General features: G+C 39.8%; 1 protein-coding gene across 50 annotated transcripts in view; it reads left to right on the top strand.

Annotated features, from left to right (window-relative positions):
* KTN1 (kinectin 1) overlaps positions 1-25,808 on the top strand; it is a 120,556-nt gene that overhangs the window by 49,585 nt on the left and 45,163 nt on the right. For all 50 annotated transcript variants that reach the window (XM_089309682.1, XM_089309684.1, XM_070053631.2 and 47 more), the window contains 13 exons: positions 731-847; positions 3,453-3,593; positions 10,019-10,125; positions 10,908-11,040; positions 13,080-13,167; positions 16,692-16,858; positions 17,252-17,320; positions 18,211-18,248; positions 18,960-19,050; positions 19,801-19,869; positions 20,363-20,400; positions 20,556-20,637; positions 21,864-21,932. In XM_089309682.1, coding sequence (XP_089165808.1) covers positions 731-847; positions 3,453-3,593; positions 10,019-10,125; positions 10,908-11,040; positions 13,080-13,167; positions 16,692-16,858; positions 17,252-17,320; positions 18,211-18,248; positions 18,960-19,050; positions 19,801-19,869; positions 20,363-20,400; positions 20,556-20,637; positions 21,864-21,932 — 1,209 coding nt within the window. The remainder of the gene's footprint in view (positions 1-730; positions 848-3,452; positions 3,594-10,018; positions 10,126-10,907; positions 11,041-13,079; positions 13,168-16,691; positions 16,859-17,251; positions 17,321-18,210; positions 18,249-18,959; positions 19,051-19,800; positions 19,870-20,362; positions 20,401-20,555; positions 20,638-21,863; positions 21,933-25,808) is intronic.

The following is a 25,808-nucleotide window of genomic DNA, read 5'->3' as shown; positions in this document are numbered from 1 at the left end:
CTCCTTTTGGGCAGGGTGTGCAATTGAATTCTTTGACCATTTTGCTTTTTCCCAAGTAAAATGCTCAGGGACTTACTACAGTGTCACCTTCTACTCTGTCTCACTAGCTGGCTGTTCTTTTTAGGAGTTTGTGTGTTTTTGTGTTGTTTTCTTCCTTTCTTCTGTTTGGGACCTCCTTCCAAGAACGTTTCTGCTTTCCGTCTTTGTATTTGTTCTTCATATCAAATGAAAGCTGGTTGGTTTTACCTTACCTGTTAACTTCAGAGGACGCTGCACCAGTGTGGTACTTCTGTCACCTTGGGCGTAATCTGACAGGGTTGTTGAGTACGTGAGTTCAATTTTCACTACTTTTGCACCCTTTCCTGAAATTACGCTTTGAGGTAATAGATGACTGTTTCATTGATGATAGTTTGCATTTGTTTCATATTGTGTCTTTTGGTGTCCTTCTATGAAAAGGGGTGAAATCACTATCTTGACTCTGGGTTTAAAACTTCAGGTTTTGTAATTCTTTTTTAAAATTTATTTCTTGTTTGATAAATATCTTACTGATAATTTTATAATATATTTTTTTAAACAGAATATATAATGTTACAATGATTTCTGAATTATAGTTCACTGATCAGTATTTCAGTCATTTTATTTGCCCACAACTAAAATTGATACTTCATTTTGATAATTTTCATTTCTTTAGCTCTTGTTCACTAATTATGCATTTGTTCTTAAACTGCAGTCCAGTAAAGGAGAATTGACCGCACTTGTGCATCAGCTCCAGGAAAAGGACAAGTTGCTGGCAGCTGTGAAGGAGGATGCTGCTGCCTCAAAGGATCGGTGTAAGCAGCTAGCACAGGTGAGGACCTCCAGACACCTGCTGAAGCAGGGGCTGCGAAGCAGTCCAGAAATTGTCCACCGTCCCTGATTCAGTCACTTACACGATAAGTTTATAGCCAACAAAAGTACTTGTAGAAATTTGGGAGGGAAGGGGTGTGTCGCATTCTTCCATGTTACTATGTGCTAGAGTTGAATTATGAATTTCAAATAATGGTACTTATAGATATGCTAGTTTCAGAATAGCAGATGCATTCTATTCAGGTGCATGGGAGTTTAATTGGATCTGACCTCGCTCTATTCTCTGTGGTGTGATCGTGTTTAAGTCTGTGTTATAGGATCAATGTTAAGCTTTTACATAGTTACCTCAGTACAGAGATTCTTGTGATGGCTCTTTATTACTTTTAACCTGAGCAGTTTTAGTCCAAGAGATTGTCTTACTTTGTTTTCTTTTTTTAAAAGAACTTTTTAATATCATGTGGTCTGAGAACTATAGAAAACGTGATCACACTCCTCTTGAAGTGCTCTTTCTCCTTCAGAGATTAAGTGTAGTAGAGTAAAGGAGGTTTACTTATGAATCATTCACTTAGCTAAGTAATATCATCAAGAGCATGGCCTTATTTGAAGGTAAATCATTTGTGTGATTTCAAAGTTAAATAAAACTCAATGGAAATGCCTGGTTAGATTAAAATCAAAGCTGTTAATAAAAATAGGTGTCTCTTACAATTAGAAACCTTAGTACAGCTTTATGTGACTATTATTTTTTGCCTGCAATGAAAAAAATTAGGAATAGGTGAACATGAGGTGGGCCTATGGCATGGAGGGGTAAGCCACTGCTTGGGATGCTTGTATCCCACATCGTAGTGCCTGTTTGAGTCCTCGCTATTCTGCTCTAATCCAGCTTCCTGCCAATGCTTCTTGGGAGGTCTCAGAAGATGGCTCAAATGCCACCCATACAGGGGACCTGGATGGAGTTCCAGACTCCTGGCTTCATCCTCTTCTAGCCCTGGCTCTTGTAGGTGTCTGGGGAGTGAACCTGTAGATGGAAGATCCCTCTCAGCTCTCTGTTGCGTACTCTTTCTGTCATTCTGCCTTGTGAGTAAACGAAAATAAACAAACTACCAAGAACAAGAAATAAATGAATTGATTTTTTTAAGGTAACTCACTGAATTCTATATTTTGGATGTGTATACTTCTTTTTTTGTTTTAAGATTTATTTTTATTTGAAAGTCAGAGTTACACAGAGAAGAGAGGCAGAGAGAGAGAGGGAGAGGTCCTCCGTTTCCTGGTTCACTCCCCAGTTGGCTACAGTGGCCGGAGCTGCACTGATCCGAAGCCAGGAGCTTCCTCCGGGCCTCCCACGCAGGTGCAGAAGCCCAAGCACTTCAGCCATCTTCTACTACTTTCCTAGGCCAGAGCAGAGAGCTGGACTGGAAGTGGAGCAGTTGGGACCCGAACTAGTGCCCATATGGGATGCCTGCACTGCAGACAGTGGCTTTACCTGCTACGCCACAGCGCTGGCCCCGGATGTGTATACTTCTTACATCAGTATAACAATTTGCAAATATAAATGTATTAACAGAATTATTATATAAATATATAAATTAACAGGGACAACTATAAATGTCTTTAAAATTTTAAGTTTTCTCAAGCTTTTTTAAAAATTTATTTATTTATTTGAAAGAGTTACACAGAGAAGGAGAAACAGAGAGAGGTCGGTCATCCATCCACTGGTTCACTCCCCAGTTGGCCACAACGGCCAGAGCTGCACCGATCTGGGAGCCAGGAGGTTCTTCTAGGTCTCCCATATGGTTGCAGGGGCCCAAGAACTTGAACCATCTTGCACTGCTTTCCCAGGCCATAGCAGAGAGCTGGATTGGAAGTGGAGCAGCCAGGACTCGAACTGGTGCCCACATGGGATGCTGGCACTGCAGGCAGCGTCTTTACTGCTACGCCACAGCACCAGCCCCTCAAAAATGTTTTTAGAGCAAGGACATGGACTAACTGTACCTGCAGATAACTTTAGAACCTCTAGGTTTTCATGTACTTTGGTGATTAATATTTGTTTTAGGAATATATAGTACTTGCAAAAGTCAATGAAATTACCTTTTGAGATTTGATTTGAGAAGAGGATAAAACTTTTCTTTTTTTGTTTTTATGTACCTTTGTTGCAAGCTTCTTTTCTACAATAGATTTGTTCCAGTCTCTTCCTCTGGGAGAAATAGTCTATTTTGCCTTTTTAGGCTTTTTTCCTAGGCCTCTTCAGTACCCTAAAGGAGGAATGGTACCTGGAATAATAGAGAGTTAAGTGTTATGTTTTAAATTGTTCTGTCTTATAATCAAGTTAGAATGTAGGACTTATTCTAGGTGCATCGTCTTTAACTCTGAAACCAGAAACTGCATTTGAAATAAGAGTGAACAGAGTGGCCAAGTGTTTGTGAAGGGAACTGGTATGAAGAGCTGGTGACATGTATAAGATTGTTTTTTAAACTTGATTATTCAAACAAGCACTTCCTGGTTCAGCATCCATGATCATTTTACTGACGTTAAAAAATGTTTTCTTACATTTATAGGCTTATTTTGATAACTGGTTTTTTTATAATTTTTTTTCTGATTTTCTCTCCTAGGAGATAATGACAGAGAAGGAACGAAGCAACGTGGTTATTGCAAGGATGAAAGATCGGATTGGAACCTTAGAAAAGGAACATAATGTATTTCAAAACAAAATGCATGTCAGTTTTCAAGAGACTCAAAAGATGCAGATAAAGGTATAATTTCATTCTTTGAAAGCAAGATGAAATATGTTTATTTAATTAGCAAACTTTTAAATACCTCTGATGTGCAAAGCCCTGTGTTCTGTCATCAACATGTAGTGACTGTTAAACTCACTCCTTTTCATTAAGTTAGCTACTTTTATAGGTGGGGATGAGTTAGGGAGACTAGAAGCAGATAAGCTAACTTAATGAAAAGGAGTGAGTTTAACAGTCACTACATGTTGATGACAGAACACAGGGCTTTGCACATAAGAGGTATTTAGCATTGGGTACTTAGGAGCAATGGAGATGGGAGGTAGGGAAGACAATATCCAGGCTGTGTTGAATCTTCTGAAACAATTAGATATGGTCAAGTAAGATAGTGAAGAAATGGACACTGAGTACAAGTTACTCAGGGTGGCTTCTTAGTTCCGTCCCTAGAGCTGATGGCTCAGTGGGTCAATGAGTGTCCTCCAGGCATTCTGATACAAGTTGTCTGATATTAACAGTTTGTGAGAAATACAGTTAGAGTTGTGGTTATAGCATTTTGATGTAGTGGGTTAAGCCACTGCTTGTGATGCTGGCAAGCCATATGGGTGTGGATTCGATTCCTGGCTGCTCCACTTCTGTCTAGCTGCCTGCTAGTGCACCTGGGAAAGCAGTGGAAGATGGCCCAGGTGCTTGGGCCCCTGCACCTAAGTAGGAGACTCAGTGAAGCTCCAGACTCCTGGTTTCAGCCTGGCCTAGCCCTGGCTGTTGGAGCCATTTGGGGAGTGAACCAGTAGATGAAAGATACTTCTTGGGGCTGGTGCCATGGCTCACTTGGTTAATCCTCCGCCTGTGGTGCCGGTATTCCATATGGGCGCCGGGTTCTAGTCCTGGTTGCTCCTCTTCCAGTCCAGCTCTCTGCTGTGGCCCGGGAAGGCAGTGGAAGATGGCCCAAGTGCTTGGGCTCCTGTACCCGCATGGGAGACCAGGAGAAAGCACCTGGGTCCTGGTTTTGGATCAGCATAGCTCTGGCCGTAGTGGCCATTTGGAGAGTGAACCAATGGAAGAAGACCTTTCTCTCTGTTTCTCTCTCTCTCTCACTAACTCTCTGTCAAATAAAGAAAGAAAGAAAGAAAGAAAGAAAGAAAGAAAGATGTCCCCCCCCTTCCCTCTCTTTAACTCTGCCTTTCAAATAAATAAACAAATCTTGAAAACAGCAGCAACAAAAGGAGAGTTGTGGTACCTGGGGATCAGGACTGGCATCAAGAATAAAGATCTGTCTGTGAGTGAGATCCCAGTGGAAAGAAAGGGCCATCAAAGAAGGAGGTACCTTTCTCTGAAGGGAGGAGAGAACTTCCACTTTGATTATGGCCTTGTCTAAATAAGGTCAGAGTTTGTGAACTCCAGAGGCTTCCATAGCCTTGGCAGCTCATGACAAGAGCCTCGGGTGATTACTGACATCATAAATAAGAGTGTCAGTTGTTAAGTCAACAACAGGAGTCACTGTGCACTTACTCCCCATGTAGAACCTCTGTCTTTAATGCGTTGTACTATGAGAATTAATTGCAAAACTAGTCTTCAAACAGTACTTTATAATTTGTGTATCTGTGTGGGTGCAAACTGTTGAAATCTTTACTTAGTATAGAGTTGATCTTCTGTGTATAAAGATAATTAAAAATGAATCTTAATAAAGGATGGGATGGGAGAGGGAGTAGAAGGTGGGATGGTTTGTGGGTAGGAGGATGGTTATGGGGGGAAGAACCACTATAATCCAAAAGTTATACTTTCAAAATTTATATTTATTAAATAAAAATTTTTTATTAAAAATAAGTATAATTAGGTATTTTCTACACATTATTTTCTTTTGAAAGAGGTTTATATATAAAGTTACTAAGATTTTAAAAGAGGAAGGGATTTAATATGTTAAATAATGTGTTGAGCTAGCCAGTAAGGAAGCTAGAATCAGCTCTCATGTCTGCCTCCTCTCTTTGCACTTTGGCTCCATTCCAGACACATCTCCATCTCCCAAAGTTAAACATTTTTTTTGTATAGTTTATAAGCAACTGCGTGTGGAGACAGAGCATTCTCTCAATCTTTATGGTAGTTCTAAGCCTCTAAGTCTTTATGTAAAACAGAGATTTGTATTATATTTATTGGAAATGTGGCATGAGTATATAAGTCATACCTCCATATCCTTGAATTTCACATATTTGGATCCAGTTGATAATAGGTCAAAAACATTTACAAATAAAATTGCATGTACTGGAAGACCAGGAAGGCAGTAAAGGAACTTAAGCAACCCAGCAGTGTAATTATATTAGTATTTTAAATTACTACTCTGGCATCAGAGCAGAGATTAGAACGAGGGAACGTTGAAGGCTTTTGCAGGAATTTAGTCAGAGACCAAGGCCCTGGGTTCAGATATTAGATATTGTCAGTGGGAGGATGACTTTGAGTAGGGCAAGAGAACTAGATAGGGCTTAGTGTTAGAGCAGGGAGGTGACCGTGAAGGACTCCAGGGTTTTGGCTTAAATGACCTGTTTCTTCTGTCACTATTTCGGGAGGTTCAGTTCTTACCATCTGTCTTTTCTGTGATTCTAGTTAGGTCTGGGCTAGTTAGTATATCTTTTCTTTGTTACCAGAATTTTTTTTTAAAACAGATAAAAAATCATTGTTAATGATAAGGAGGCTGTTGAAGAGCATGGCTTGGGTCTGCTTGCCAAGTGCACATATAATGCTGCCCTTAATTGAGTTTTCTGGACTAGTGATTTATTAAAATTATTTCCATATGGTGGCAAATGCTTCCATTTGGAATGTGTGCCATTAGCTCAGGTTTATTAACATGTGTCAGAACTCACAGTCTTGGTGTTGATCAGGTTATTTTTATTTTCCAGTATTATGAAGCATTATTTATCCTTACGCTTGACTCCTTTGGCTTCTTTCTTTTTTGACCAGTCTATAATTTGGTCTGAAATCTTAAGGAGACTTTATTTTTAGTTATTCTTTCCATCAGTTCATAGCTCCTTAGTTTGTTATTTCACACTAGCATAATTATAGCTCCTTACTAGGTTTCTCATTTACTAAGTGTTCTAACTTGTGATTGGTATTCTTTTTGTTAAAGATTATTTATTTATTTATTTGAAAGTCACAGTTGTCAGAGAAGGAGAGGCAGAGGCAGAGAGAGACATCGTCCATCTGCTGGTTCACTTCCAAATGGGCACAACCATCAGGGCTGGGCCAGGCTGTCTAACTCTGCCTGTCTAAAAAAAATATATGTATATTATATATATAATTTTTATATATATAATCACTAACAGTGAAAAAGAAGTGAGTCATGCCGTTGTCAGGTCTTTCCTCATCCACAGCTCCTACTTGATCCTCTGTCTTCCCATTTCCCAGCCACTTGAATTATTCTCCCTTCCATCAACTAGGTTATTGAAGTACTGATCTTCCTAGCCTCAAGTGTTCTTTTCTTCTTGATTCTGTTTATTGCCCATTTGAAAGTTAGTCATATGCATTGTAGCAACATCTTTTATTGAAGGTGAAAGATATGGAGGACAATTTATACATTCTGTATGAGTTCTCTGAAAAATAAAAACATATATACTGTAGTTTTTAATTGTTATTAAGATTATCAATAACTTTTTTTTAGATTTTTTTTTATTTGACAGTAGAGTTACAGACAGTGAGAGAGACAGAGAAAGGTCTTCCTTCTGTAAGTTCACTCCCCAAATGGATGCAACTGCTGGATCTGCGCCGATCTGAAGCCAGGAGCTGGGAGGCTCCTCCTGGTCTCCCACATGGGTGCAGGGGCCCAAGGACTTGGGCCATCCTTTATTGCTTTCCCAGGCCACAGCAGAGAGCTGGACTGGAAGAGGAGCAGCCAGGACTAGAACCGGCCTCCATATGGGATGCCGGCATTGCAGGCAGAGGATTAACCTAGTGTGCCACGGTGCTGGCCCAAGATTATCAGTAACTGTTAATTTCCCTCTTTTTTTTTTTTTTTTTTTTTAAGATTTATTTATTTATTTGAAAGGCAGAAAGACAAAGGGGGAGAGACAGAGAAAAAAAATCTTCCATCTGCTGGTTCACTCCCCAAATGACTACAACAGCCTGGACTGGGCCAGTCTAAAGCCAGGAGCCTGAAACTCCTTTTAGGTCTCCTACCTGGGTGGCAGGGGCCCAGGTACTTGGGCCTTCTTCCACTGCTTTTCCTGGGAACATTAGCAGGGAACGGAAATGGAAGCAGAGCTGTGAGGGCTCAAACTTGTGCTCTCCATATTAGTTTCTCTTAAAGTAAGCAACATTATTTCATATAATAAAGTAATGCTTTGGGCCGACACTGTGGAACAGCAGGTTAACACCCTGGCCTGGGCCGCCGGCATCCCATATGGGCGCTGGTTCGAGTCCCAGCTGCTCCACTTCCGATCCAGCTCTCTGCCATGGCCTGGGATAGCAGTAGAAGATGGCCCAAGTCCTTGGAAACCTGGAAGAAGCTCCCGGCTCCTGGCTTCAGATTGGCGTAGTTCCGGCCTTTGTGGCAAATTGGGGAGTGAACCATCGGATGGAAGACCTCTCTCTCTCTGCCTCTCTTCTCTCTGTGTAACTCTGACTTTCAAGTAAAATAATAAAATAAATAAATAAATCTTAAAAAAAAATTAAAGTAATGCCTGTCCTCGTAAGAGTCAATGTTCTTTACCTTTTGATCCTGTAGCTCTGAAATTAAAAAATTAGACCTCAGGAGAAAATGAGAATGATGGTTGCCAAGGATTGGAAGAGGGAAAAATGGGGAGTGATTACTTAGTACAGTTTTTTGTTTGCTTGTTTTTGTTTTTTTTTAATTATCAATTTGAGAGGCAGAGAGAGGGTGAGTGAGCACACTCTCCCATCCACTGATTTCCTTTCCAAGTTCTCGCAATGCCTGGGGCCAGAGCTGGCAATGCAGCCTGAGCCTCCTGCTTGGGTGGCAGTTGCCTGAGCCATCATGACTGCTTTCCATGGTTTTCATTAGCAGAAAGCTGGAGCCAGGCGCTGGAGCCAGAATTGCCATCCAGGCACTCCAGTTTCTAATGCGGATATCCTAACTTATGCACCTGCTTCTAGAGTTTTGTGTTAAAAGATGAAAAGAGTTATGAAGATGAATGTAGTTATGGATGCACAACATTATGATACCACTGAACTGTGCATTTGACTGTGGTTAAGAATGGTGCATTTTACATTGTGCACACTATGGTAGTAAAAAACAAATTAGATTAGAATCTTCAGCAAGGAAGTAGATTTTTCTGTTATCACTTGATTATAGCTCAATTTGTAGTCTAATATAAATATATTGAAAATATTTTCAAGTTCTGTAGTTTTAGAATACTAAAAACTTTTATTTAAATATGTTTCCAGGGGCTGGCATTGTGGTGTAGTGTATGAAGTTGCCACTTGCAATGCCAGCATCCCATATGGGTGCCAGTTTGTGTCCTGGCTGCTCCACTTCTGATCCAGCTTTCTGGGACAAGCAGCAGAGGACAGCCTAAGTACTCGGACCCCGGCTACCCACCTGGGAAACCTGGAGGAGGCTCTTGGCTCCTGGCTTTGTCTTGGCCCAATCCTCGCCTTTAGGGCCATCTGGGGAGTAAACCAGCTGATGGAAGATCTCTATCTCTATCTCTCCCTCTCTCTCTGATTTTCAAACAGATAAACAAACGATCTTAACAAAAAAAAAATACATATACATAAAAATACATATACATTAAAGATACATACATATATATCCAATATGAAATTGACATGTTTTCCAAGATCAGAACAGGTTTATTTTCCTATCAGGTAGAAAGAGAGTATTTTTTTTAAAAGATTTATTTTATTTATTTGAAAAGGCAGAGTTACAGAGAGGTCTTCCATCTACTGGTTCATTCCCCAGATGGCTGCAATGGCCAGAGCTGCGCTGATCCAAAGTCAGGAGCCAGGAGCTTCTTCCAGATCTCCCACATGGGTGCAGGGGCCCAAGGACTTGGGCCATCTTCCACTGCTTTCCCAGGCCATAGCAAGAGAGCTGGATCAGAAAAGTAGCAGCCGGGACTAGAGCAGGCGCCCATATGGGATGCCGGTGCTTCTGGTCAGGGCTTTAACCCACTGTGCCACAGCGCTGGCCCCAGGCAGAGTCTTAACTCATCTTTTAGTTCTGAAATAGTCATCTCTGTATGTGTTTATATTTCTAATGTGATAGCAGCTAGCACCTACTTGTATTCAGATTTTTGAATGCTGTGACAACTTGTATTTACTTTGCATTCATTACTAAAAAAATGTAATTCTTCCTTTAGATTTGTTTATATTTATTTGACAAGAATGATTTAAAATTTCATTCTGTTGATACTTTTCACATTCTAATCAAATAAAATTCTTTTTAAAAGGTAGCTTTGACCATCTTTGTTTTCTAAATCTTATGTATGTAAAACAATTAGTTTCAGCAAGTTCGTGAGCAGATGGAAGCAGAGATAGCTCACTTGAAGCAGGAAAATGGTATACTGAGAGATGCTGTCAGCAACACTACAAACCAACTGGAGAGCAAGTATGTTTCTAATTGCTTTAGTTTTCAATGAATAGCAAAGTCATTTTCTTGAATTCATGGAGTGATATTTGATGGTAATGGGCTACACTTGTTTCTTACATTTGTTTCTAAAATAAATTAATTTTCAAAGACAGTTCTCTGGCTGTGTGAAGAACTTCAGCTATTTAAAAATTCGTATTTATGTATTGTATGAAAATTGCATATTTATATAAATTTATTTATATTTTATATTTAAATACTAGTGCAGCGAGTCAAACAGTCTACAAATTTATGAGACAGAATTTAGAAGTTTTAAATCATTTACCCCCTTCAACAGTAGTTTTCAAACTTCATTATTCACCTGGCATGATAGTTGAAAAATAAGTCTCATCTCTAATAAGTATGATCCATTGTCTGGGAATCCGCATAGTAAGGCACATTCCAGTGACAGTGATGTGGTTAGTTCTAGAGCTGTTCTTTGAGAAGCAGTCCCTTAGAGAGACCAACAGTATGCTTACCTAGAGTCAGATTTCTGGTTAATTTTAATAGGTTTTCAGAAGACCGTTTGATGCACTGTTTACTCATACTCATGAATTGGTGGTCATCTGTTGCTCTTGATATTTTGCAGTTGCTTTACATAATTTGTATAATTACTATAATTATTCACTCAACCTTCATTTCTAGCAGTTATTGTGTTATTTTTCACTTGGCTATAAATAGAATTACTAGCTCAGCAAAACTAAAAAAAATTCATTTCTTATATGTGTTATAATGAAAGTTTCTAATCCAGTTACTGTTTTTAGGCAGTCTGCGGAACTAAATAAACTGCGCCAGGATTATGCTAGATTGGTGAATGAGCTGACTGAGAAAACAGGAAAGCTCCAGCAAGAAGAGGTCCAAAAGAAGAATGCTGAGCAAGCAGTTACTCAGCTGAAGGTAGTGTATTCCCACATGGATGTATCGTTTCATGAATAATGTTGGTATTTGTTTTGATGACTTGCATGTGTATATGTGTTGGTTTGATAAACATAGGTTGAGCCTTAATGGGACTGAAAAATGTATGCTTTGATGAAAGAATTGCATATAATCTTGAATTTGAAGTTGAAGACTGTCTGTAGGTATGTAGGTATGAAATTAGGGGCTGGTATTGTGGCACAGTGCGCTAAGCTATTGCTTGCAGTTCTGGCATATCAGCATATCAGAGTGCCAGCCAGAGTCCCAGATGTTCCACTTCCAATCCAGCTCCCTGCTAATGTGCTTGGGTAGGCAGAGGAGGATGGCCCAAGTATTTGCCTTCTGTAAGAGACCCAGATGAAGCTCTGGGCTCCTGGATTCTGCCCAAACCAGCCCTCAGCCCTGGCCATTTGGGGAGTGGATCAGTGGATGGAAGATGTCTGTCTTTCTCTGTCTTTTTCTCTCTCTCTGCCTTTCAGATACATCTTAAATTAACTGATTGACATGTATAAGTAGTAGAATTTCCTCTTATAAATGGAGGTTTGGGTTTATATATATATATAAGGCAAAAATTGTGTAAAATTGCATTTAATATCCATTTTGTCGTCCATAAATTAGACAGTAAGTCCAATAGAGTATTTTTCTTTCAGCATTGGAATAGATGTTTTTTTTTGCTTGTATAGAAGACCCAGGTCGTGTTCCAGTGGCTTGTACTTGAGCTGTGATATACAAAAAAATCACTTACTGTGTTTCTAGCCAGCACAGTGGCACTTGGTTCAATGAGTTGCTCGTACTGTCAGGAGACAAGTGGGGCTGCTCAGGCCAGCTGAGAGAGGAGCGGATTATCTTCTCTCCTGTCGTATGCACTGTGGACCATGTGTACATTGGGTGGAATGATAGAGAATTGCCCCATTTATTAAGGGATTTGTTGAAATTGTAGTTGGGTTTGTATAAGCTCAATGTACTAGATACCTACCTAGATGACTGATTTCCTCATACCTTGATAGTTCTAGAGTAGCACAGGTTAAAAGGGCTTTGAGACTGATTGAATGGAAAATAGTGAATTTGTATTTCTTGAAGGTTTTTGGGTCCCACATGAGACCATTAAAAGCTGAGTGTACTTTTGTTTCATCTTGGTCTTGCTGGCAGGTTTGCTGCTGGCATTTTTTTTTTTAAAGCTTTATTTATTTATTTATTTGAAAAAGATACAGAGAGAAGGAGAGGCAGAGAGAGAGAGAGAGCGAGAGCGATCGATGAGTTGATCTTCCATTCACTGGATGACCTCAGCGGCCAGAGCTGTGCCAATCTGAAGCCAGGAGCTAGGAGCTTCTTCTGGGTCACCTGTGTGGTTGCAGGGGCCCAAGGACTTGGGCCATCTTCCACTGCTTTCCCAGGCCATAGCAGAGAGCTGGATGGGAATTGGAGCAGCCGGGTCTCGAACCGGCACTCATGTTGGGATGCCAGCACTGCAGGCAGTGGCTTAACCCGCTACGCATCAGTGCCAGGCCCGCTGCTGGCATTTATGGATGGAAGTCTATTGTCTGTGAATATAGATAAATAGATACTGAGAGTAAAGATTGTAGTCCAAATTGGAGTGTTGTGCTAAAAGTATATGACCTCAAAATAGGAAATTTAGAAACTTCCTGAGGTTTAGCAGTGAAGATAACTGTTCTGTATTTTGAGAGCTTATCAGCTGGAAATCAATGGACAACATATCATAGCTGAGTGGATCAGATATGTACACAGAAGTAGCTAGCTATCCTGATCCAACAATAAAAAAACTGAGTTTCTGATCTAATCTCCAATCTGTAAACCTGTATATTGGGAGGACAAGATGGCTGTGGCTGCTATATAAATCTTTCAAACTGTGCGTATCTGCATATCATATTAAAATGTAGGAAACTCATGGCAAAAAATAAGCAATTTTAAGACACAACTAACAGTAGAAAATGCTTTTTCCTTATTAAATTTTAAATCTCAAGTTTATGTTATCTTGTCTCTCTCTCCCTGTAAATATCAAGGTTCAACTACAGGAAGCTGAGAGAAGATGGGAAGAAGTTCAGAGCTACATCAGGAAGAGAACAGCAGAACATGAGGCAGCACAGCAAGGTGAGGGGAAGAGATACTCATTTAAATGGTGTATAAAATCGGGGGTAAAATTTCCTCCCCTGTCCATTTGCGAAGAAAGTACAATTGGGCATTTTGGTTATAGTGCAATAAAAATAGCTTTTATACTTTGAAAATATATTTATTTTCTTGGCATTTGTTGGGATTTTACAATAAAAACCTATGACTTTGGCTGAAGCAGTAAGTTTTCGCCAGAGTTACAGTATATAATAATGTAAGGGAGGGAGCATGGGTGGTGTGCTTTCATGTAGTTACTCCTTTTGTTCCTTGATAGCTCTTCATTTTGTTTTTTAAGAAAAATTCAATTCTGTGTTGTGAAGAGAAAAATAGAGCATTACCAATCCAAGTGGTTTACTTAAAACTGTGCCACTTAATAAATAACTTTTACTGCTCACTTATTCGTAATTTGATGGATCCATCTGGGAGATAATGGAACTTGTACTGTGTGTTTTCTGTGTGTCTCTCCTACCACCTTTTTCCCCATGCAGGAGGGTGATCTGGCAAAATGTAGTTTCAGATGAAAGTAAGGAATTTTGGCTCGTTAAACCTTTAGTTTCCTCTGTCTCTTCCTCAGGAATAAACCTCTGGTTCAATGTCTAAATGCACCCAAGATATTTGATGACCTATTTCTCTTTATGTAAAGTTTATATTAAGAACATTAGCTCTCTGTTGTGGCGCGGGAGTGCAGTGGAGGATGGCCCAAGTGCTTGGGCCCTGCACCCCATGGGAGACCAGGAGAAGCACCTGGCTCCTGCCATTGGATCAGCGCGGTGCGCTGGCCACAGCATGCCGGCCGCGGCGGCCATTGGAGGGTGAACCAACGGCAAAAGGAAGACCTTTCTCTCTGTCTCTCTCTCACTGTCCACTCTGCCTGTCAAAAAAAAAAAAAAAAAAAAAAAAAGCTTATTTTTGAAGTTTATATTTCATCAGTAAAGCACACAAATTATCCTAAAAGACTATAACAATAAACTACATATAACTGTGGACATTAATACCTCCCTCTTGCCAAAAGCAATTGCTCTGAATTTTTACATTTTGCCTTTAGTGTTTTACTTGGTATTTCAGAACAGTATACTTAATACTGCTTGATGGGCATCCACCTTCCTGTTACAAAAAAAGAGGACTTAACACATTTACCCCATTTGTACTACCTGTCCCTCATTCTTCCAATATGGTTATACAAGCTTTTTGATTATATCATTATTGTTTGTTTATATAATTACGACTATAATTCAATGCTGAGCCAAGAAATATGTTAAAAGTGATTTTTTTTCTTAAAAGTTTGTTTTGTTAACAGTAATTGTACATCTTTGTGGGGTATAATGTGATATAATGTGATATTTACACATTGTGTAATGATTAACTCAGGATATTTAGGTTAGTCATGATCTGAGACATTTATGATTTCTTTGAGATGAGATAGTTCAAAATGTTCCCTTCTAGTTATTTTGAGTTACACAGTACAGTACTATTGACTATAATCATTCTTTTGTGCAATGGAAAACCAGAATGTATTCCTCCCGTCTCTGTGACTTTACACATATTGAACCTCTTCCTGTCCCCTCTGCCCTGAATCCTTTGAACTACTGTGTATTTCCTAGAGCTAGTCATTGGTTTATTTCTTTACCTATTTGTTCTTTTGTCTTAATGTTTAAAATTTTACCTATGGTTAAACTCCTCTTAATACCTACACACGCACCCATATATCCATCTCAGCATGATAAATAGTAAGTAAGAGTGTATCAGTTTTTCTTGGTGATCTCCCTCCTAAAATCTTCCGTCTTCCTCGCTGTTGCACTTGTTGCTCTCTAGGTTGGCATCATACCTGTCTCCCTTGCTTTTCTCTCTCTCTACCCTGTATCGTGGGTCCTAGGTATTGCCATCTTTCTTACATTTCTCCTTCATTTTAATAGAGCATGTCTTTCAATAGCTGCATGCATGAAAGTGTGCCTTCAGGTACATTTGTTGAATTGAATTTTGTGGATCTGAAAATGCTTTTATTATTGTCTTTACCTTTTTTGGCTGGATATAGAGTTGTTTTTTTTTTTTTTTTTTAAGATTTATTTAGTTACACAGAGAGGGAAGGGAGAGGGAGAGAGAGAGAGAGAATCAGTCGATCGATCCTCCTTTCACTTGTTCACTCCCCAATTGGCCGCAATGTCTGGAGCTGTGCCTATCCAAATCCAGGAGTCAGGAGCCTCTTTTGGGTCTCCCATGTGGGCGCATGGTCCCAAGGACTTGGGCCATCTTCTGCTGATCCGAAGCCAGGAGCTTCCTGCAGGTCTTCCCATTGTGGTGCGGGGGCCCACTGGTTTCCCAGGCCATAGCTGAGAGCTGGATCGGAAGTGGAGCAGCCAGGACTCAAACTGGCACCTATATGGGATTTCAGCACTGTAGGCGGTGGCTTTACCTGCTACACCACAGTGCTGGTCCCAATATAGAGCTTTCAAGTTTGCAAATAATTTCTGCCACAGAATTTTGAAGATGTTGATGTGATGTTTTAGCTTTTACTGTTAGTGTTAAGAAATAGTCTACTCATTTGAGGTCTAGTCCCAGATACGACCATTTGTGTTTAGTTTTCAGGAGTTCTGTGTTGAGTTGTATTGTTATTAGTGTCTTGTTATAGAGGTGTTTCCTTTTGAGACACACACACACACACACACACACACACACACACATATTTTCTTTCCTGCTTTCTGTCTTTGGTGTTCATCACCTATCCATCTTCTCTACTGCCTCCATTTTTAATTTATGTTATGAAACAGAAAGGCATCTGTTAGGCTATCTGATAACTCCATTTTATTTTTCTCTTTCTGGAACACTTTTCCCTTTTTCTCTGCCAACTTAGTTATTATCACTATTCACTTTGTCTTCATTTATTGTGATTTTTGAGTTACTTTTATTTTCTGATTGCCTAAAGACAATTTGTGTTTGTTTCCCATTTCTCCTTCTTGTTTGGGCTTGTTAAAGAGAGAGAAACAGAAAGGTCATAACATTTTAAATCAGAACATTTGTTCATCTTTAGATAATGGATTTTTTTTTCCAGCATGTTTTGATGTAGTGGAATATGGGTATTTCCAGGTAGCAGAGTTTAGGGAATTTGCAAGAAATGTACTACATGACTTTATTAAAGTTTCTTTGGGAAAATCTTTCAAGAAATGATGTAATGGTTTTTATGTGAACCATTTCATTTTTAATGTGTACCATTTGGTTAACATGCTTATTCAGTGTTTACTGTGTTCCAAACCTTGGGCACAGCTCTGGATATTGGGAAAGGGCAATGTCTGATTTCAGAAAGCTCACTCCCTAGGATAGGAGATGAATTAATACAGTGTGGCAGGTGCTTTTATGAAAGTAAGCAGAGGCTGCAGCAAGAGTATGCAGGAGAGGGAGTGGGAGAGATTCAAGGAAAGTTTTCTAGGTGAGATAATGCCTGTCATCAAGACTAATAGGAGTAGCTAAAAAAAGGAAGAGACCTTTTGTGAAAAGGTAATATTTTGTTACAGATTTGCAGAGTAAATTTGTGGCCAAAGAAAATGAAGTACAGAGTCTGCATAGTAAGCTTACAGATAATTTGGTATCAAAGCAACAGTTGGAACAAAGACTAATGCAGTTAATGGAATCAGAGCAAAAAAGGGTGAACAAAGAAGAGGCTCTACAAATGCAAGTTCAGGTATCTCTTTTTCATTCTTTAAAAAAAAATGAAGGTGGGCGGTATTTGGACATGTGTGTCCAGAAGAGAGCAAGGGCTACCTCGTCCTAATTCTGGAGTGGTGGCAAATCATTACTTAGCCTTTGAGCACTGTACATTATATGGTGTGTTTGAAGCTGTATGCACATATAGTCTATGCTCAATGTGTTAGATTAGGGAGAGCATAACATACCCTTAATTTCTACATTATCAATTAGCTCAGAATATAATTCCTGGTCACTGTTGTTAATAATGCCTTTTAGAATCCAAGAATGAATCTTAAAAAATAAACAGATATAACTCATTGTGTTTATATACATGAGATACTTATTAACAGCACATTTTCCGTCTGTTTTTAATTGCTACTTGTAAAAGGATATTTTGGAGCAGAATGAAGCTTTGAAAGCTCAAATTCAACAATTCCATTCCCAGATCGCAGCCCAGGTAATGGTGCTTTGTTATTGCTTATCAATAATATTAGCTTCACAGCCACTTAAACAGCCTTCTGAGTGCCTGGTGAAGCTGGGACCCGAACTGGCTCCCATATAGGATGACAGTGCTGCAGGCGGCGGCTTTACCTGTTATGCCACAGCGCTGGCCCCCTTTATAGAATTCTCAGTTGTTTATAGCAAAAGTATTAGTTTAGAAAACTAACTGTAAAAGTTAAGTTTCAGATAAGTTCACACTCTCAAAGCTTTGAGCAATTTTCCTAATTGCTTTCTTTGTAGAAACTACTGCCTAGATTTGGGAGAATTATGTTCTAGGGGGAAAAAGTGTGGGTGTGGGGCTGCATGGATGTGTTATCAACTCAGATTGAGAGCTTTAGTTAACCAGCTGTGAGATAGTTCTAGAAAGTTTATCAGAAACCAAGTAATTCAAGAACGTTTGAATTTATAAATCCTTTTAGAAAGTAAAGATGAACATGTGTATTACCAAACTGTTGAATTATCTTATTCATGAAGTAGATTATTCATTATTGAAAATTGTTACTAAGGTGAAGCAACTAGCCCAGGAATCAAATAAAATGGCCTTTGTGGCTGTTTTTCCTATAAATTTGTTTCTTGTCACTTAGGTAGTTTCCAGGACTGTCAGCTTGTTCTGATCTAAATGTCTTGTGATACATTTAACCGCTGATACTGGCTGTTGGTGGTTAGACAGGCTTTGAGAGTAGTAGCTATTCTTTGTTGAACACCCACCAGGGGCCAGAGACTTCTTTAACAACTTTATATGTAGATTAATTTGTCTTCCAATTTTTGAAGCTGTGTTGTGATTGTTACACAACTTTTGAGCTTTCTCTCAAATGATTTTATGTTGACACTGTTTTTCTTTCTTAGACCTCCGCTTCAGCTCTAGCAGAAGAATTACATAAAGTGTAAGCCTACCTTTCCAAACTTCTCTTACGATTGTGTAGTCACCACTAACTGATATTTGTTAGATTTGATACTTAATGACAAACTTGATGCTCTGTCCTGTTTGCGAAATACTCTGACCTAGATTTGGACCTACCTTTTTTCTCTTTTTTTCCTTTTAGTTAGTTGGGTCCATACATATTACACATTCTGTTTTTGTGTATTCATGATAGAAAGTGGAAGACTTTGTTTCATTGTGGGTGTTAGTAATTATGTGGAAGAGGTCATTTTGTTTTTTGAGTAATGCAAGTAAATTCATTTTTTGTATCTAATAAGTAGTTGTGGCCATTCTGTGTTTAGCTTTGTGGTAAGGTACCCAAAACAAAGGTCTATGCTTATCTCTGTGTATATATTGTGTAATTTTGTATAGATACAGATAACTGGAATTCAGAAATCTGGAACGTGAAATCTGGTTTTGATATTGCCAGCCTTCTAAGCCTAAACAAATGAATTAATTTCTGTAACCTTGAGACTTAATATAGAAGTTTGTATTTTAAGTAGCTGCAGTAATGCATTGTGATAGTTCTTAGTAAACTGAAAGGATCAATAGAGAGCAGGCACAATTTTATGAGAGACTATTTTAGTAAGATAGTGCTGTTTAAGGCTTTTAAATCTTTAATTTGTGATTTGACTTCTAAATGTTTATTGAATATGCAAATATATTTCCTTTAAAGGATTGCAGAAAAGGATAAGCAGATAAAAGAGACTGAAGATTCTTTAGCAAATGAACAAGATCATTTAGCAAGTAAAGAGGAGGAACTTAAGGTACAGTACTTCTTTTTCTATTTTTCAGGTTTATTTAATTACTTGAAAGGCAGAGTTGTGCAGAGAGGGAGAGTGAGAGGGAGACAGACAGACAGACAGAGAGAGAGAGAGAGAGATCGATTTTGTTCACTTCCCAAATGGCTGCAACAGCTGAGGCAGATCCAGGCTGAAGCTAGGAGCCTGGAGCTTCTTCCGTGTCTCCCACGTGGGTGCAGGGGCTGAAGCACTTGGGCCATGTTCTTCTGCTTTCCCAGGCATATCAGCAGGGAGCTGGATTGGAATTGGAAATGGAGCAGCCAGGACTCAAACTGCATTCATATGGGATGCTGGCGTTGATGCTGCAGCTTTACCTGCTCTCCTGCCATGCAGGCCCCGGTACAATAATTCTTAGAAAAGGCTGCAGCAGTTTACAGGATTTGACACTGTGTAACACTTGCATATATTCAAGATGAATGCATACATGTGAAGAATGGAAAAACTTCAGAACTCACTTGAAAAATGTACCCCTTTGCTAAACTACAACATCCTCTTTAGTTCTCTTGAGAGGAAAAAAAAATCAAAGGACTTTTCTCACATGATATAATTCACATTAATTTTAGGAAAAGGCTTATAAGAATTGGTAGTTTCTCTTTCTGATTTAGGAAATTTATAGTTTGAAACTTTTGCTTAATTCATAGGAAGCTCTCAGAGATGCTTTGCAACTTTTAAGTCAGTTATGTTGTAATAGAGTATTCTTTTTCCTTGTTCTAGGATATACAGAATATGAATTTCTTACTGAAAGCTGAAGTGCAGAAATTACAGACCCTGGCAAATGAGCAGGTGGGTATTTATTGCTTTTGAGCACTTATGTTAGAATTTGAATTTCTTCTTTTTTTTATTGCTATTTCAAGTGCCAATTTCCTTGTGTAAACAATAAATATAGTGGTTTCTGTGTGTAATTGTATGGTGCATTTTGTAAGCTTGCTTTTGTTGACCATGATCTTCCAACCTGTTCGATATTACTATTTCACATTGAAATAACGTTTGATTCAGTGAATCAGTCACTTTTAAGTTAAGAGAGGCGTCAGTTAAAACTGTTTATGTGCTGGTTTGGTTTAGCTTTTGCTGTTAAATTTAAAAAGGATACACTTTTTTTTTAGGGCAGCAGTTGACATGTGAGTAGTAAAAATCAGATGGCCAAAAAGAAATGTATGTTATTCCTGTAACTTATTTCAAATATATGAGAATGATAACTTTAGTATGTAAAAATAAGTGAAAGAATGGTTTTGAGTACCTTCTGGGAGTGATACAGTTCTCTTCTCATTTCTGACAGGCTGCTGCTGCTCACGAATTAGAGAAGATGCAGAAAAGGTGATGAAAGTATTGTATATAGAAACATGCAGATGTTTATGTTGAAGTCTAATTGTTGCAGAAAGTATTGCTGCTTATAGCAGATAGTTATATACGTGGTTTATGTACACTTTCTCAATGTATGAACTATTTTAATTGATGGTTTTTTCCCTCAGTATTCATGTTAAAGATGATAAAATAAGATTGCTTGAAGAGCAGCTACAATGTGAAATTTCAAACAAAATGGAAGAATTTAAGGTATGTGATGAAGCTTGTGAACTCAACTTCCTTATAATAATAACCTTTTATGATTTTCAGTTGAAGAGAATCTAGAAATAGTAATTTTTACAAGTGTGTTTGGATTTCAGAACTTTTTTGTACCAAAATAAATGTGTCTTAATCATTTTCCATGGACTTTTTTTTTGTAGAAAAGACTTAACTTAAAAGATTCATTTATTTATTTGAAAGAGTGACAAAGAGGGAGAGACACAGGGAAAGAGGTCTTCCACCCCCTGGTTCATAACCCAAATGCCGGCCGGCACCGCGGCTCACTAGGCTAATCCTCTGCCTGCGGTGCCGGCACCCTGTGTTCTAGTCCTGGTCAGGGCGCCGGTTCTGTCCCGGTTGCTCCTCTTCCAGTCCAACTCTCTGCTGTGGCCTGGGAGTGCAGTGGAGGATGGCCCAAGTGCTTGGGCCCTGCACCCGCATGGGAGACCAGGAGAAGCACCTGGCTCCTGGCTTTGGATCAGCGCGGTGTGCCAGCCGCAGTGGCCATTGAGGGGTGAACCAACGGAAAAGGAAGACCTTTCTCTGTCTTTCTCTCTCACTGTCCACTCTGCCTGTCAAAAAAAAAAAAAAAAAAGGTCATAACCCAAATGCCAACAACAGCTGGCAAAGCCAGGAGCCTGGACCCTTCATTAAGTTCCACAATTTGGGTGGCTGGAACTCAAGTACATGGGCCATCACTTTTGCCTCACAGGCACAGTAGCAGGAAGCTGGATTGGAACCAGAGGTCAGACTTGATCCCAGGCACTCTGATAAGGGATGTGGACTCATCCTTCCATGAACTCTTTGAAGTACCTTCATATATAAAGTTTCTCTGAAATAACATTTCTATGGTTTATTTGGGGGCTTGTACAGTGAACTTTATAATGATTTTATTTTGTCCAGATCATGTTCCCTGTTCTAATAGACTTGTGTGATTTATTTGTCCTTTTTCTTGGCAGTTTTCAGTTGATAGTTTGTGTTGGTGATTGTTTTATCTTTCTCCATTTTGCTGCAGTATTGGTCTCTAGTGATAGCCAGCTATTTTGACAGTCTGTCAGTGAGATTTGAGTTCTTATGTATATAAGAACTGTATATAATTTACCTGTACTTTGAGTACTTGATCCAATAATAAGGGTTTGATTGTTAAAGAACCCATTCAAATGTTTGCTTTGTTTCCTGTTTCTTAATAAACTGTAAATTGATATTCTTTCTTCCAGATCCTGAATGACCAAAACAAAGCTTTAAAAGTGGAGGTTCAGAAGTTACAGACCATTATTTCTGAACAGGTAAGGCTTTTCAGACATTAAAAAGTAGAAATACCCACTATAAAACATAACTTGATTTCTTCTTAGTAATCAGCTCACTTATAGGAAATTCTACTCAAGCTTAGTTGTGTCTTTTAATTGCATTTCTATTCCTCTTGTGTTCATCAAGTATCTAAATCAGGAAACTTTTTCTTATCTGAGATGAAGCTAATGCTAATCTGCTTGTAGGCACTTAAAAAAAAAAAGATAATAGAATGCATACAGAGGACCTCTTTAAGCCATTTTGGTACATTCGGCTCTCAGGGTAAAAGTCCTGCCCTCGCCTTTTAGAACTTCAGTTTCTTCTTTTAGGCAGCAAGGTTTCTTAAAAAAGACAATGGACTTGAAATCTATTACGAGCACTGAAAAGCAGTGATGTTGATCAAATCGTCTACATTTCTGATACCGCACATCCCAGATCTTTCACACTGAGATGATACTTAACATAATTTGTCAGATTTAAATGGGGAGGTTTATTGTATATAGCGCACATCTAATCCTTAATTCTTTCCCTTCATACTTATTTTTTCTGTCTTATCTCCACCCCATACCATCATCAGTCTTCTGTATTTATAGGAAGTCATCAAAACTACACCAGCTTCAAACAGGCTTGGCTCCATAAAATGGAGCCCAGCAATGTCTGTTCTCTGGCTATTTCTGAGTCACCTGTGTTACACAGCTCTTCAACTTAGACTTTTACAAAGTATTCTAGATACTCTTGACGTTAGAATAGATGCTTGCATGTTTCAGTAACATTAAATTTTTCGCATATACTTTTTTTTTTTTAAGAATTACTTATTCATTTGAAAAAGTTAGAAACAGAGAGAGAGAGAGAGAGATTCCACCCACAGGTTCACTCCCCAAGAGCCACAACAGCCAGGGCTGGGCCAGGCTGAAGCCAGGAGCTTCTTCCAGTTCTCCCATGTCGGTGCAGGGGCCCAGACTTGGGCCATCTCAGATGCGCTGCTTTTCCAGGCCATTAGCAGGTAGCTGGATTGGGAGCAGAGCAGCCAGGGCTCAAGCAGCACTCATATGAGGTAAAAAATTCTTTCCTCCACTTGCTTTTTTCTGCCATTGAAGCTCTCAGTTGTATTTTTTTATTTCATTGATTGATGATTTCATCTCCAAAATTTCTATTTTTTCTTTTTTTTTTTTTTTTTTAAAGATTTTATTTATTTGAGAGGTAGAGTTAGAGAGAGATGGCCAGACAGAGAGAAAGGTCTTCTATCTGCTGATTTACCCACCAAATGGCTATAATGGCCAGAACTGGGCTGATAAGAAGCCAAGAGCCAGGATTTTCTTTGGGTCTCCCACACGGGCACAAGGGCCCAAGCACTTGGGCCGTCTTCCACTGATTTCTTAGGCCATAGCAGGGAGCTGGATCGAAAGAGGAGCAGCTGGAACATGGACAGTGCCCATATGAAGTGCCGGTGCTGCAGGCGGAGGCTTAGTCCACTATGCCACAGCACCAGCCCCTATTTTTTCTTCTTAACGAGTTCTGTCTCCTTAGTAATATTTTCATTCATGTCACTCTGATTTCCTTATTTCCTTAATCTATGTGTATTTTCTTGCATCTCATTGAGTTTCCTTACAATCGTTTTGAATTCTATATCTGTCATTTCATAGATTTCCTTCAGTTCAGGATCTAATTCTGGAGGAATATTGTGTTCTTTTGGAGGCGTCTTGCTACCTTGCTTCTTCATGTCTCCAGTGTCCCTATGTTGACGTCTGCCCATCTGGTGTATTGGTCAATTCATTTCCTCTTTATGGACTAGATTTTATTGTAAGAGTTTATGGTTTACCCGGAATGCAGTTTCTCTTGGTTTGTTGCTTTAGCTTTGGTTCTAAGTGAGCCCAGGAGTGTGTAGTCTCTGAGTGATTTCTTTTGTCTTGATCGGTGTCGGCTGTGTCCATAAGTGACACAGTGGTCTGGTCTGCTTCCGTCCGTAGGGACAGAAGTATGGCTAGGAGAGGAATAAGGGTTTCTTTGGCCGTGCACCTTTGTTCACAGAGAGTCCCATGTCAGTCTCCCTGGCAAATATGGTGGCCAGGACCTTGTTCTTGGTGCTGAGGGAACAAGGGTGCTGCTCTCTTTTCCCACTGGCAAGCCTGAGTGGTGCTGGGGCTCATGGCATTGATTGCTGTGGCTCTAGGACTGTGTGATGCAGATGGACCCTTCCTCAGCTCCTGCTAGGAGACTCCAACGTGCTGTGACTTCTGATACCCACAGCCATAGTTGTAGGGCTAGTTGATGTGAACTGGTCCCTGTTCCAATCATACAGTGTGACTGTAAGATACACAGAAGATTTTATTCTGAAGGTGTGAGTTTAGGGAGGTGGAATGTAGTTAGATTCTTCCATATGTCCACCGGGTAGATTCTAGTGGCGCTGAGAAGTTTATGATGAATTGTTCCAGTCCTGGTGTCGCATGATACAGTGGGGTCATTACCCAGACCTCCCAGGGTGGGAGCAGATTGTTTAAGAGGCTGCTTTTATTGTAAGCCCCCAGAAGCTGGGGTGAGTTCTCCTTGCTCACATAGGGTACATGAGCAAAGTTCTGGGGCTAATGCCCCAAAACTCCCACAGTTGCAAAATGTGGGGGGTCTGTTCTTTGCCTCATAGGTCACTTGACTCTGACTGTGATGTGGCAGGAGAATAGAGATGTGCAGTGGGAGTTTCTCTGCAGAGCGTGTGGTGCCTGCGGGCGTGGGGGAGGGGGAGGAGGCAGGAGAGCCTCCCTGCTACAAGCCTGGCAGGTGCTCAGACCCCGGTCAGCGCTCCAGGCTTGAGTCAAATAAGCGGGAGACTGGAATTCCTTCTCAGCTAAAACTGCGGGCCTGGGGTGCGTGGCAGTTTCTTCCTACTTTGATAGTTTTATATTGGAGGCTCACAGCTGGCAGTGGGCTGTGCCACGTGACTGGTTGTACCAGTGTCTGTCTTAGTCCTCTTGTCCCATGGAGCCTTCATTGTTTTTTTTTTTTTCACTTCACCGAAAATTTCCAGCAGTCAGACACCTGGAAACATAGCTCTTCTTTTATTCTTTTCATATCCCAGAGAAGCTTAAGTTAGTGTGGCCATACCCTCTTCAGCCAACTTGGACCTGCTTCATAGGATTTTTTTTTTTTTTATTTAAAAGATTTTTATTTATTTAAGAGGTAGAGGTACAGACAGGGAGAGACGGAGAGGTCTTCCATCCATTGGTTCACTTAACAAATGGCTGCAACGGCTGGAGCTGAGCTGATCCAAAGCCAGGAGCCAGTTGCTTCTCCTGGTCTCCCATGTGGGTGCAAGGGCCCAAGCACTTGGGCCATCCTCCACTGCCTTCCAGGGCCACAGCAGAGAGCTGGACTGGAAGAGGAGCAACCGGGACAGAACCGGCGCCCTGACCGGCACTAGAACCCAGGGTCCTAGCGCCGCAGGCTATTGAGCTGTGGCGCCGGCTGTTGTGAACATTTGAGTATGAACCAGTGAATAGGAGTTCTGTCTCCCAAGTAAATCAATCAAACAAACAAAAACATTTGAGTTAGTAAAAAAGTAGTGTTAACTCTTTTTCTGAGATAGCATTCATCAAAAATAAAGATGGACAAAAACCCAGGTTCATGAAGCATTTTAAACTCACTATGTGATTTGTTTTCATAGTATAAATCTGATTTTATTTTTGACAATTCTGTCTCCTTTCTGATGGTAAGATACTTTTTTTTTCCCATTGGAAGTTCTTCCTATGCTCCCCTGCCTTCCTTATGAATTCTAGAAGGAAGGAAAAAAAATTAGGCTATTTTGATATTTGAGATGAGTGAAACTGAGGAGCTGACCTTAGGGATTCAGGAGAAGAGATTTTAGAATTATGTAAGAAGTCGCT

Source organism: Oryctolagus cuniculus, chromosome 12 (assembly GCF_051225735.1).
Source record: "Oryctolagus cuniculus isolate XC-2025 breed Fujian yellow rabbit chromosome 12, ASM5122573v1, whole genome shotgun sequence".
Lineage (NCBI taxonomy): Eukaryota > Metazoa > Chordata > Mammalia > Lagomorpha > Leporidae > Oryctolagus > Oryctolagus cuniculus.
The sequence above is the reverse complement of the archived record's forward strand: the minus strand, read 5'-3'. Positions and strand labels throughout refer to the sequence as shown.